Source organism: Eretmochelys imbricata, chromosome 3 (assembly GCF_965152235.1).
Source record: "Eretmochelys imbricata isolate rEreImb1 chromosome 3, rEreImb1.hap1, whole genome shotgun sequence".
NCBI lineage: Eukaryota > Metazoa > Chordata > Testudines > Cheloniidae > Eretmochelys > Eretmochelys imbricata.
The window spans coordinates 2,694,090-2,707,336 of record NC_135574.1 but is presented as its reverse complement, the minus strand read 5'-3'; the positions used below and the strand labels follow the sequence as shown (position 1 = coordinate 2,707,336).

Sequence of the window (13,247 nt, the reverse complement as noted above, 5' to 3'; positions counted from 1 at the left end):
GAGCATCAAAAATGGTGGTCTTAAAATCAGGGGAAATGACATGTGTGAAGTGTTTCTTTAGGTTCTCATATGGATACAGAACCCGCTGCCCCCATTTTCATGGCAAAAGAATGCTTTTGTCAGACATACGTTTTACAACACATATTTTTTCTTCTTTCTTGTTAGTTCTGGAATGAGTCCTGAAGAATCCAAGAGACTGACAACATACACCAGCACGCCTGACACACAGGCCAGGAATCCACCAGCTGAACAGATGAAATGCGTGCTAGTCTCCAAGGCACCACCCAGAAAAGAAGAGAGAACTCCTCTGTCAGAGTCTAAACCACAGGCAGTGCAGGTACCACCACCAGCAGTGAAAAAAGGAGGAGCGGAAAGAAGAGAAGATGTGCATCTCCAAATAGGCAAACCTGCAGCATCTGTAAATTCCTCAGCTAACAATGCACCGAAACTTAATGACCAAACTCTCTCTAGGCCTCTGAAGGGTACTGAGGGATCCATGCAAGCGAAGCCACAAGCTGCCTCTTGTCAGAAACCAGAAGAAGAAAGACAGCACACTCCATCCAAGGGTCTGTCAGTAAAGGGGAACACAAGCACCTCAGCCTTGGCCCCAAACAAACCAAAGAGCCCCAAAGCAGGCGAAGCAGTGGCAGGCATGGCGAGTCAAGTGACTCCCCAGCAGACACCTAAAAAGGAACCCCCTGCAACTGAACAAATGGATGTCAGTGCTGAGGGCCTCAAGAGGAAGTCAGAGAGTCAGGAAGAAGCACCGATCAGTCCTGAAAAAAAGCCACGAATCATGGACAACTGCCAGTACCAGCAGTCATTTCGGACCCAACCACAGTCCTTTCCTGCGGCTGGGGAGGGGGCACAGGGACGAAAGGTTCCCCCACTCAAGGTAAAGGAAACTGGAGCCAAGTCCATCATGGGGTTGTACAGGCCACTTCCACTGGTAACTCTTACAAAAATGTTTTGTGTCTATTTTGATTTCAACTGTCCATGTAAATCCCACTACTTTCATGTTATAGTAATGAAAGTAGTTGATACAGGAATACCAAGACCTGCTATGTGGCCACGGGAGTCTGCTGGCCTGCTGATTAGGTTAAATAAAGCTCTCTAACACATGCACTCTTGTCAGAGGGTATTTCAGGTCAACAGAGTGGCACAGTTGTGAAAGCCCCTTCACAAGTTGGTACCACAGGATTAAATTAGATAGTTTGTTTTTAAAAAATCTTTACCAGCCATTTTTTCCATTTAATTTAACTGAAGACTACTAAGGATTTGTCTTAATGTATACATTTCTGAATGCTGCAGGTTTAGAATTTGTGGATAGAAAATTTCCTTCCGCTCAGTGGTGTCTCTTTCCTACTTTTTTCCAGATTCCTGTCTCCAGAATCTCCCCGATGCCATTTCTTGCTAGCCAGGTCTCTCCCAGGGCTTGCTTTCCAACCTCTGTCACCAGTCCTGGAAGAACAGGGGCCAGAACTTTGGCAGACATCAAAGCAAAAGCCCAGCTGGCCAAGGCCCAGAGGGCAGCTGCTGCAGCCGCCGCCGCCGCCGCCGCCTCCAATGGGGGAGCCGTCCCAGGGCCCGGCCCAGGAGGTGGTGGTGGTCCAGGCGGGGGAGGAAGAGCGGAGAAGAGTGGTACAGCAGCAAGTGGAACCAATGAAACTGGAATTAAAGGCAGTGCACTGGAACTGGCAGGAACTGGAAGCGGGGGAAGTACGAGAAGGCCTTTTCCCCATTGTCCAGGGTCCCATTCCCAAGCGGAGACCCAGGCCACGGAGTGGACATCACCTCTCAGTGTCTCTAGAGCACAACTACAGCAAACGCCCACAGTACAATCCAGAACTGCAACCAGCAACGGAGGCAAAGATTCGTCATCACCAGCCCCACCAGCATTAGAGAAAATGAACAGAATAAAAGTGAGCCCTCCCAATGTGACTGTAAGTCAGGTTTCCAGACCATCTGTGGTCTCAAGCCACATATATACTCTCAGTAATGACAGACAAGAGAGAGCACCTTCAGCTCCAGCAGGTCTAAGCCAGATCTCAGGGGCACCGCCTGTCAGGGATGAAGCAGTCTATGTCAATGTATCCAGAGCAGGTACTGACAAAAATGTGACTAAGTCAGCACTTACTACCACAGAAGAGACCAGCTTAAGTATTCCTAAGAGCAAACCTCTTTCCCCTCTGATGTCTTCGCTGACAGCGGTAACCTCAGAAACTCAGGCTGGTGTTGTGGTAGCATCTACTATATCTACTCCATCCTATAGCACTTTGTCAGTAGCCCCTAGCCTTAAAGTACATCTAGCTCCCTTGAGCACAAGTGGGCCCCTCCTGAAGACGAGCTCCAGTATTCCTGCTAACAATCCTTTGGTCACCCAGCTGCTCCAAGGTAAAGATGTCCCAATGGAACTAATCATGCCTAAGCCTCTCACCAAAGTAGAAATGAAAACTGTCCCACTAGCTCCAAATGAATCAAAAGAGTCGGCATTTTCCAGTGCCACAAGCACAGCTGGGAATGGCTCTGGAGGGGAAAGTGGCGAGAGACAATCAAATTTAGCCATGCAGCAACTTGGAAAGATATTTTTCCCAAGCAGGCAGCTGCCCCATGTTCCAAGGACATTTCCCCTCTTCTCCGGAAAGGACTTGAGGAGCTCTAGTATTGACCAATACCAGTGCCAAGAGGCACTCGACAAAGCCACTCAAGAGCAGATCCTTCAGACTCTTATCAAGCGGGTCCAGAGGCAGAATCTGTTTTCAGTCCTGCAGCCTTCACAGCTCAGCCTCGTTCACTCAGGTTTCCAGTTAGACAACAGCTCCACCAGTCAGAGATTCATGCTGGGTTTCATGGGCAGGAGGACATCCAAGCCTGCTATGTCTGGCCATTACCTGCTGAATATTTCCACCTATGGTCGCGGCTCGGAGAGTTTCAGGAGAGGTCTGTCCATGAATCCTGAGAACCGCTTGTGTCTGCATGATCCTTCTAATGATCCAAAAATAGAATGTGGGGAATGTGAAGAAATAGCCGGCAATGGTAGTAGCAGTGCTGAAGAAGATGCAGATGATGAGAGTACTGGTGATGAACATGAACATATCATTGTAAAAGAGGAACCCCTGGTTTCCCAGGTCTCTGGCCAGCATGAAAGAGAACAGGTATCACAAAGCATAAACGCTTCTTCAGATTGCAATGTGCCTGTTAGAAAGAATGTAAAGAAGGAGGCAGTCTTATCTCAGCAAGCAGCAGCCCGCCCAGAGAGTGTTCACCAGTTCCCAGGAGGCCAGGTGTTTGATGGAACTGCATTAGCAAGAGATTTAATTCAGGCAGCCCAGGAGCAAATGGCTCATGCTATGAGGGGAAAAATGATGCACCGCAATCCTGAGGCTTACAGCGCTTCTGCACCATCTGCAGACCCTGTGTTGCAGCAACCTCCACTACTTTCCCATTCACACCCTTCAAAGCTATATGGAAACACTGCAGCACAGCTCATTGGTCCTAGTTATAGTGGCACTATAAATGTCTCCACCTCTCCAGACGTAAACCAAGGGTCTCTCATGACTGGGCTGTCCGAGTGCAATCAGTTGGCCAGTAGCATGGGGAACGTCATGTCTTTCTCTGTGACTGTAACCACCATTCCCGCCAGCCAGGCTATGAACCCTGGCAACCACAATCAGACCATCCCAGTTCAAGCCTTTGGTGATGACAACAACATGGAGGATTCACCTTCTAAATGCTACTGCAGGTTGAAAGCCATGATCATGTGCAAGGGTTGTGGTGCCTTCTGCCATGACGACTGCATTGGCCCCTCTAAGCTCTGTGTCTCCTGCCTTGTAGTACGGTAACTGAGACATATGAGATGAGGAGAAGGATGGCTTGGTTTTGTGCCTCCTTTTGAAATTCTTCGCAGGAAGAAAGAGGGGTTTTACTGCCTTGCACAAGAGACACATTACTGAATCAGGAATACAGAGTAGCGTTCTTCGTTCATTGAAGAAAGAGCACCTTGTTGTATAGTGAGTCTAAGCGAGCTCAACTATGTGAATTGTGACAAGAGTTTGCACTTAAGGAATCATGTAAATATGTCACATTATTTTGTTTAAAAATTATTTTTTCAATCTTTTAGGAGACAATGTTTGACTTGTACTGCAGATTCATTAACCACACCTCCTATCAGTCCCTATCCCTGGTTAGCCTAAGCTCTGCTCTATATTGATGACAGAACTTCCAGCCAAACTTTAGCCCCTTGGTCTTTCCATAGCAAAAGAGAAGAACAAGAAGAATTAAAAGAACTGAGAGATCAAGAAGATTTAAGCCTTTATGCTATCTGGCACAGAACTTTGAGGTTTGGAGCATCAGTTCAGGGTTGGCTCAGTCTTTTGATCATTCAGATGATTGGGAAGTGGGAGGCATTAGTGTTATAACAGCCTTTCAAATGGTTGCCTATCAGTTTCCCCCTGACTCTAGGTTTCTGGAAGCCAAAGTGGGTTGTGCAATAGTGGCTGGGGTTTTTTGGTTGCATACCATCCCCTTTCCAACTCATCAGTTACAATAACATTGTCCATGGGAAGGCAACACCATGGTTCTCAACTACTTCTGGGAGATTGGAAGGGCAACTATAGTAGTCATCATCTTCAAGAACTCAAGTAATAAAAAGCAACTAGTGACTATCAGCAACTCTAGGAGACCATTTAAAGCAGAGATCTCTAATATGAATTGAACTACATGTCAGAAACTTGCTTTATGAGGCATTACAGTCTTAGTACTGAGGTGTCTCCCCCACAGTTTCCAACCATCAAACAGGACAATACATTACACAAGTTAAATGCACTAAATGACACCTGCTGAAATATTGTTTGCCAGGAAGCTTGCCATGGCTGATGAAGACCTCCACAATAAGCTAATGTATGGAAAAGATCATATATCTAGCTAAGTGTAAGGCATGGGACCCAAGGGTTGGGTTGGCTGCATCATTGTCCCCTGAGGACATTTCTTCAAGTTTCAAAACATCAAATCCTTTGGCCTGATCTCCACATTTTACTCAGAGACCCAGGATTCTAGCAGTAGAAGTCACAAGTCAAGAATGAGGAGCACTGGCAGAAGTAGGTGGGGATCATAGGACTGGCATAGTGGGGGCTACTGTCATGAATGAGGTTACTGGCAAAGCTGTGTGTGAGGAGATTATCCAGAGCTGGCCTACCTAATGCCAGGTTGCAGCTAGTGATATCAATCCTTCACTCTCAAGAGCATTAATATTCACAGTGTCTGCCAAATTAATCAATCAGAATTGAACAGGTATTACAGCACCATCATCTCAGCAACAAGAATGTGTAACAGGCTGACCCGTAAAGTACTTAAATACCCAGCCCTTCCCATGGTGTGAGAGTTAAGCATACTCCAGCTCAAATTTCACAATATCAAAGCACTAGATTATCTATAGGTAAAGTCCTCTTCCCAGCAAAGAACATCAGTCTCAAGAATCGCATCCAGTCCATGTTGTCTCTGTTTGAGAAACAAATAAGTCGATTAGATAGAAATTCATGTATCTTTTTGATGAAAGGGCATAGAAATCACTTTTAATCCAAAGGCATTTTTAAAATGAAGCAATATTAAAAAAGTAGGTGTGATAAGTTATCATTAGATACACCATTAGCTAGTCCTCTCAGAGCTTTGGGCTTTTTTTCCAGTTTGAATGTACTCCTCCTCCTTCCCCTCACATGAAAAGAGTATCTGGGGTGCTGTTATTAAATGTAGGCAATGTAGATGACTGTACACAATGCATTTTATCGAACGGTGGCAATTTATTTGTTGATGAAAACGTTGAGTGCCTAACCCCTCAATACTGAAAATATCTCCCTCCCTGCCTGTCTGTGGGTGCCACCTTCCAAATCAAGATTATCAACAGTGAAATATCATAAACTGTATTATATTCCCATCTTCAGTCTTGCTCATCCTAAATTTGTTGGGGGAGTATGTCCCCTAATTGTACCTAGGTAAATATTTTTAAATCCATTGCTCCATGGCAGAAAAATTAACACCAACAAAAATAGCCCCTTGTTTTTTGAGACATGCCAAATGTGCACTGTCAGCAGCATTTCACCAGTAAGCAAACAATATCCCCAGATTTGGCACATACCAGATACTATAGCTAGTGATGTTGGTGTGCATGCAAAAAAGCAAACCAAGCAAAAGAACCATTTTGGCTTCTGCCGTGCAAAAACACTTATTCTGTCACAGAGGTGTACTTTTGCTTTATAGACCTAGTGCATTCTAGAGCAAGTGCCCATTAGGGTAGTAATGCAATACTTCCAATTTTCCTCCAGTGCAAGAAGCATCCTTTGAATTATGGAATACCGTGTCAGATGGACATTATGGTATCATGCACACAGCTAACTGGTAACTAAAATGAACAAGACTCCTGTTCTCTGAAGCACTGAGAGACATACATCCATTTCTGTTTCCTTGCTATCTCAGGGCTTGTCTACACAGGAAAGTTTTACCAGTTATACTGGTATAATGATGTATCTTCTTCTTCCTTGCCACTTCCCCAATCAGGGTCAGCAGCTTTTATAGCCTTCTTCCAAAACTCATGACTGTACGCCTGGTTGTCCTGTGAATTGGTCTAAGGTCAGTTGATATCCAGTCTGTGTACCGAGTTTTTGATCTCCCCATTGGGAATAGGTATAATGTTGTTTATATATAAATATATATACTGGTATAACTCCTTCCCACCTGACATATACTAAACCAAAAAAGGTACCCCTTTGCTGTACATGCTGTAACTCCCCTGTGTGGATGCTGCAGGCATGAACTATAGAGTACCTAGTTCTTGTTGACTTACTCCTGGTTAAAACACAGACTAGGTACCTTTTAGTTCTCGCCCACATGGTCTGTGCAGGGGAGTTACAGCTTGTCATGCTAGTGACTACTGCAATTCACACCCCATATTCCAAACTGGGGGTTATGTAGATAAGCCCTTACACCAGAATAATAGTGACATCCAGGGGGAGTTATATTGGTATATCGGTTTTTAAATCCACACCCTAGTTTATACAGGTGCAATTTTCCTAGGTTGACAAGCCTCATAAGAAGGGAGTAGAAGACTTTGAGGGAACAGCACAAAGTGGCCTGTGGGCCAGTTTGTGTTGGTTGGGATTTTATGCCTGCTGCAACTTTCACTTTAAAAGACCTGAAGTTTTGTTTTCAGCAGTATATTTTAAAATAAAAGTAAAGCCCCTAATTTTGATTCCAACCTTAATTCCCTTAAAATTTGTGGTGTCACCTCAGTTGGAGTTTGTATGTCTGGCTTCCCATGTTCTGTTCACCTGTTTCTCTCTGTGAGATGCTGCTTGTGAGTCATAAGTAGCTGCTGTTGCATGAAATACTACTTCAGGAACTGAATTACTTTACAGAGTCATTATCCCAGCAAGAAGGGAACTAGATCTAGTAAGTGTCCAGTCTGGATTTGTAATGACCACTGAGATGTCAGTAGGACTCCACAGTCCCTTTTAGTGGTCACTATAACCTTATTAGATGATGATCTAGAGGTTTACAGCTCAGTTTAGTGCCTTAGCTATATTTGGTTGGGTCAATAGTTTTACTGTTGCTACCCCTTCCCAATATGATGAATCCTCTTGGCTGGAAGGTTTTGATCTCACCACAATTAAACAAGCTCTTTATCTGGAACTTGATAGAACAGTATCCCTAGGTTCACCAGCGGGCATTAAGCAACTAGGTAACCATTAGAAAGGATGGGGTTTGGATTACTGAACATTTCAACAAGAATAGGGCTGCCAAAAACCATGACAGCTTTGCACATTTCACAATGCTGGGTATTGAATAACAGTTGTTTCAGATAGGAAAACCTGAAGCCAAAGTAGGAATATTCCCTTTGTTAGTCAGCAGTCTTGGTGCTAAGACTTTTCCCTTCAGCCCCAGTTCTTTCTAATCATCTGTCCTAAAATGTTTCCTCCAGCAAAATAACAAACCTTTCCTATTGGCTACTGTTAGTCAAGGGACATTGTGGAGTAATCTAGACGTAACAGTTTTGGCTTTGGCATCCAATAGCACTTTATAATAAATGCCAATGTAAAATAGAATACCCAAACTATTTTACAACACCTAATGTCAAAGCAATGTTTGTGACATAAAACATTACAACAAGAAAAGGTTATTTAGATTTAAATCTTCCCCTGCTTGGATTGCAATACAGACCCTGCAGCATGAGAACCAGAAAGTGAAACTGATCAGTCTGATTTCACAGTTCAGTGCAAAGAATAAATACTTTTATATACACATTCCATGAATGGAGAAGTAAATGGAATCTTAGAAATGATTTTCAAGTTTCTGAGATAGCATTAGTAACAGGGAAGGAAACTTGTTTTTAGGTTGACAATGTCTCTTTTTAAACGTGAGGAAAAGACTGATACTATGTAAATGATGGACCCTATCAGCAGAGTTGTACTTAGGTTTGCAACAGTAAAAATGTTAAGGAAGCCATTTCCTGAAAGTTAATTATTGGACAGATGAGTAACTGCCAGATGTCCTCACTGCTTGTCATTACTGCTTAAATTATGTCCATTTAAATTGTTCTAGAGGCTGTTAAGAACATTATGGGCCCAGTTCTTTCTCATTCTCATGAGTGGTCCTGTGGAATACAAGAATATACGTGTGAGTAAAGGAGGCAGCGCTGGACACTGTAATTGGAACTGGGTTGTGTTTGCTTTAGTCCAATGAGGAAGGCTTTCCGCATTTAATTTAGAGTAATCTTCATTAGAGTAATTTTTCAAAAGTAGCCACCAGTTTTAGGATGCCTCAATCCTGGGGACTGGATTCTGCGGAGTGTCCACAATTCCAGCTTTCAGCACCTCCGAAAATCAGGCCTAAGGGTGTTAGATGGAGCACTCAAAATTGAAGATTACTTCTGAAAACGTGACTGTTACAGTGGAGGTGGGAGGACAAGGGGTGGCATCCTCCCGTTTGGGTGTTGCCAGCTGCTGCAGCTAGCATGGCTTTTATCACAGGAGGGAAGGAGCCCTTTGTTAGGAAGTTACTGCCTGTGGCACCTCACAGCTCTGGAAACTATCTTCAATTAATCGAGAAAGAACAGGAGGACTTGTGGCACCTTAGAGACTAACCAATTTATCTGAGCATCAGCTTTCGTGAGCTACAGCTCGCTTCATCGGATGATGTGAGCTGTAGCTCACGAAAGCTTATGCTCAGATAAATTGGTTAGTCTCTAAGGTGCCACAAGTCCTCCTTTTCTTTTTGCGAATACAGACTAACACGGCTGCTACTCTGAAACCTGTAATTAATCCAGAGTGCATGAAACCAGCATGGGTGAGAGAGAATCTCTTAAAAACTTCAAGTCCTGTTGCTACCAGCAGGGAGAACGGCTCAAATGTTTGCTAGGATGACAACGAGTTTTCTTTGTTACTTTTTTTTAATGCTATACGTTTGATACAAAAGAAGATCAATTTTAAGAGCTTACAGTAATATATTTTAAGTAATATATATTTTAATATTTGTGTAAAAAATGACAAAGGAAGATTTGTGAACTAGATATACAGGGTATTGTGTGTGTGCAGTTTCTCAGCAGGGCCGAGACGATTTCCCTGGCAGGGGAACTGAAAGCACTTGGGTTTTCCATTAATGCAATAAAAGTGGGGATTCTTAAAACAAAAATCCAATAGCGTTTACCAGATGCTCTTTCATTTTGTTTGGCCACAAGGCTTGTAAACATGATTTAGAAGATGATAAACTTTTGTCTGTCTTTTGCCTTTTTAAAAGGGACTTAAATTGGAATAGAGGGTATGTATAGAAAATTCAAGGTGACACCATTTTAAAAGTCGTATTTTTTCACAAATAATATAGAAGAATCATATTTTACATAAGAATTTTAAGTATTTGAAATAAATATGTATATAAATATACTGTATGTACTTCATATATTCTTTTATTTTACGTTTAATTGTATTAAAAATATTGGAGCTGGTTGGAGTTCCTACCTATGTATTAATGTAAAAGAGAGAGAGAGAGGAGCACTGCCTCTTGCCATTGCAGCAGTTGCTGCTGCAGCAGATTGTAGGGTAGCAAAAAAGCTTGATGCGCCGCAACGAATGAATTGGACTAGGTTAGCTGTTTTAGAAATACAGCACAGAATTTTTTTTTCAGTCTTGTGTCCTGTTTGTGTGTCCGTTTATGTTCTGTCCTATCGCGGAACAATCAATGGTGAGAAGACAAGGAGTTGAGGTGGAGCTTTATACAAGCACTGCCAAAGAGACATACTGGTACAAAGCTACTCAACTAAAATCAAAAGCAACCATTAGAATTTTAATAAATGTAGCTAATAGTTTAATTCTTATGTCGTCCTCTGATAGCGCAGATGGGGAATGAATACAACTTGCCAAGAGCCTCAGTATATTTGGGATTTCAAGGCAACACTCTCTTAACGAGTTTTCTTTTCTAGGATCTTGGGTCCAATATCACTGTAGAGAGTGATGTGTGCCATCAGTCACTACTGGAAGATGGAATGGGTTTTCTTCTACTATACTTGGGCAGGACCCCTAGAAAACTCCCTAAGGGGAAGCACTAGTAAATCTGCTGTGACTGCTGGCAACATTCATCATAGGAATTCTGTTTCCAAGATGCTGTGACTTGGACACAAGGATTCCCAGAGGTACAAGATCACAAATTATATGAATATAAAAAAGACAAAATTCTAGTTAGAAGGGAAATGATAGGTGGCTGCAGACTACCTTAACAATCAGCTGTGATACATGTGCATTATATACAGCACATCCAGTGCAGTTTACCTAATAGTGGACCCAAACCTGTGAAGTGCTCAGCGTCTTCAATTACCATTGAAATTAGTGGCAGCTGAGGTTGCAGTGCACCTTACAGGATTAGACTAAAGTCCGTAGTGTATGTGTCACAGCTGATTTGTATTGTAATATCACATCCATTCCCCCACACCCAGTTATTACATCACAGATGCATGAAGAGTAAAGCTCTTATGGCAATGTTCAGGGTTAGATTAACCCAATCATTCAAGAACACAATACATTTAAGTTGCTGCCCTTTTGATCAGTGGCTCCAATTCTGGGCCTTCCTCTGTCCCCCAGACACCAACTCTACAGACATACAGGGGCTAGCAAAAGCTAGCAAATCTCCCCAGCAGGAAAGGTCTCCTCTTGGTGGCATAAGAGAGACAGAATTGACTCTGTCAGTCCCTGGTGTGGGGCAATACTGAGCAAGGGAGGAGGCATGGCTAGAACTTGCTGCACTTTGGCTGTTCTGGGCTGACAGAAGGCTCCAGAATCTGGTGCATAAAGGTGAAACACAGACACTTTGCCCCTTCACCTTTTGGAGGCGCTGCGCTCACCTCAGATGTATCCCCAAATTGGAGCCACTGTGTTTACCATAGCCCAAACCGCTCTGCAGCAACTGCTGGAATCTCTCTGATAAACAAGAATTGTGTTTACAAAAACTCTCTGTGATCGGGGTTTGTGGGAAGGGACATTGAATGCAAAAAAGCTATTTGATTTGTGTTAAGGGTTTGACTTTAAAGAAAACTCAAAGACAGACAGTTTTGTTATTGTTAAGATTATTTTCCAAACACCCCCAAATATGCCAGGCCTCTATTTACATACACAGAGTGAGATCGTTTTTTAATAAAGTCATTTTATCTTTCTTTCTCTGACTTGCAGTCTGCACATTCAAAGGGGTTTTCACTCTGAACAGCTGCACTAGAAGAAGGTGACACTGTTTGGGTGTGTCTACGTATCTATAACTAGAGTGTATATGTGTGTGTGTGTATATACAACTATATTTTACACAAATGTACCTACAAAGGCTGTAAGTCCATCTCAGGATTCTGGTGACATGAATTTTGAGAACAAAGTTTGAGTTACCACAACCCTGATGTGGAGTTACAGTTTTCATATTTGTTTTAATATTTAAAATATATGGGTTAGAAACAAATATACAGTATGTGTTGTTTTGATCTGCACTTTGTCTAAACATTCCTAGTCCTGCTGGTACTGCTGCAGCTCCCATCCCTTCCTGCCCCGTTTAAAACTTAGAAGCCAACTTTTCCCCTCTGGGTTTTCTTTCAGTTGCACTTCTCAGAGGCTGATTAGTGTTTCTATGCAAAAAGCTGTGCCAAGAGTGTAATAGTCCTGGGTTTGGTCTTTTATAGTATGACATCACAGCTGAACTCCAGCCCCAACACTGGGAAAAGTGAGCTGATGACTGATGCAGCCCGTTGGCAATTTGATTCTGAAATAGTCCCTTTGCAAACTGGCAAAGTCAAGCAATCAAACTTAACTAAGTAGTAGTCAAATAAGAAACCTGTCATTTTCTGTTATCCAGTGATAAGTTTGACCTGAACAGTAAGATTATTGTAATTCACTCTCCTCCTTAATGAGGAAATGACACAATTTCCAGGCATTTAAAAAAACGTAATGGGTCAATTCCATTAAACCAGCAATCACAGCAGAGAGATGTGTGGCCCGTAATATGGCAGCTTTGCAGATTGGCAGAGTTCATTCTAGTAAACTGATTCTCTCCCCAAATGAAAAATAAAAATAATTTTAAAAGTCTGCTTCGGGGTCTGCTGTATAAGATTCCACCTTAGCTTCTCACCAGCATTAAAAAGGATCTGAGGAGTGCTAAAAACAGCATATTTGTATCTTGTCACTTTGAGATATGTGTGTCCTTTGGAAGTAGCACTTTGAAAAGCGAAAGCCTGCCTTGTGGCTTATGTCTTATTGCAGATTAAGTTCCTCTTCCCCTCACTCCTTATTTTTGTCATGTAAAACTACCTGCTTCATAAATGAATGTAAAATACAATAGTTCTTCAGCACATGGATAAATGTGTATTTTATCTTAATGTTTCATTTTATGTTAAATAAAAGCATATGATTTATGGTCACCATTGCTGTTACTGTCTTTTTAAATGCTGCTCTCTTCCCCTTCAAGAACATGAAGCAGCAAGGTACACAACGCTGAATGACTTGATTTCGGGTCCGGCACTACAGGAATGCCAAGTATGGTTTTTCTAAACCCTCTCCTTACATTTCATGGGGAAAGATTTGTTGTGAACACGAAGTTGTTAATAATCATTTTGCGTTTTTCTCGTGTTTCCTCTGAGGATCTCAAATTGCTTTAGAATTACATTAGTGCAATGTAAGGTATGAGTAAATATTATCCTCATTCGCAGATGAGGAAACTGAGACACAGACACATTGGCT

The 13,247-nt window shown here is 42.5% G+C and overlaps 1 protein-coding gene and 1 long non-coding RNA gene across 9 annotated transcripts in view; both read left to right on the top strand.

Moving 5' to 3' along the window:
- Positions 1 to 9,145, top strand: part of ASXL2 (ASXL transcriptional regulator 2) — a 253,377-nt gene extending 244,232 nt beyond the window's left edge. For all 8 annotated transcript variants that reach the window (XM_077812286.1, XM_077812285.1, XM_077812287.1 and 5 more), the window contains 2 exons: positions 166 to 895; positions 1,377 to 9,145. In XM_077812286.1, the coding sequence (XP_077668412.1) occupies positions 166 to 895; positions 1,377 to 3,842 (3,196 nt within the window). In that variant the 3' untranslated portion in view covers positions 3,843 to 9,145. The remainder of the gene's footprint in view (positions 1 to 165; positions 896 to 1,376) is intronic.
- A 72-nt stretch (positions 9,146 to 9,217) lies between these two features.
- Positions 9,218 to 12,928, top strand: LOC144262477 (uncharacterized). Its single transcript, XR_013345530.1, has 2 exons — positions 9,218 to 10,672; positions 11,703 to 12,928. It is a non-coding gene; the product is annotated as an uncharacterized LOC144262477 (long non-coding RNA).
- Positions 12,929 to 13,247: the final 319 nt, after the last annotated feature.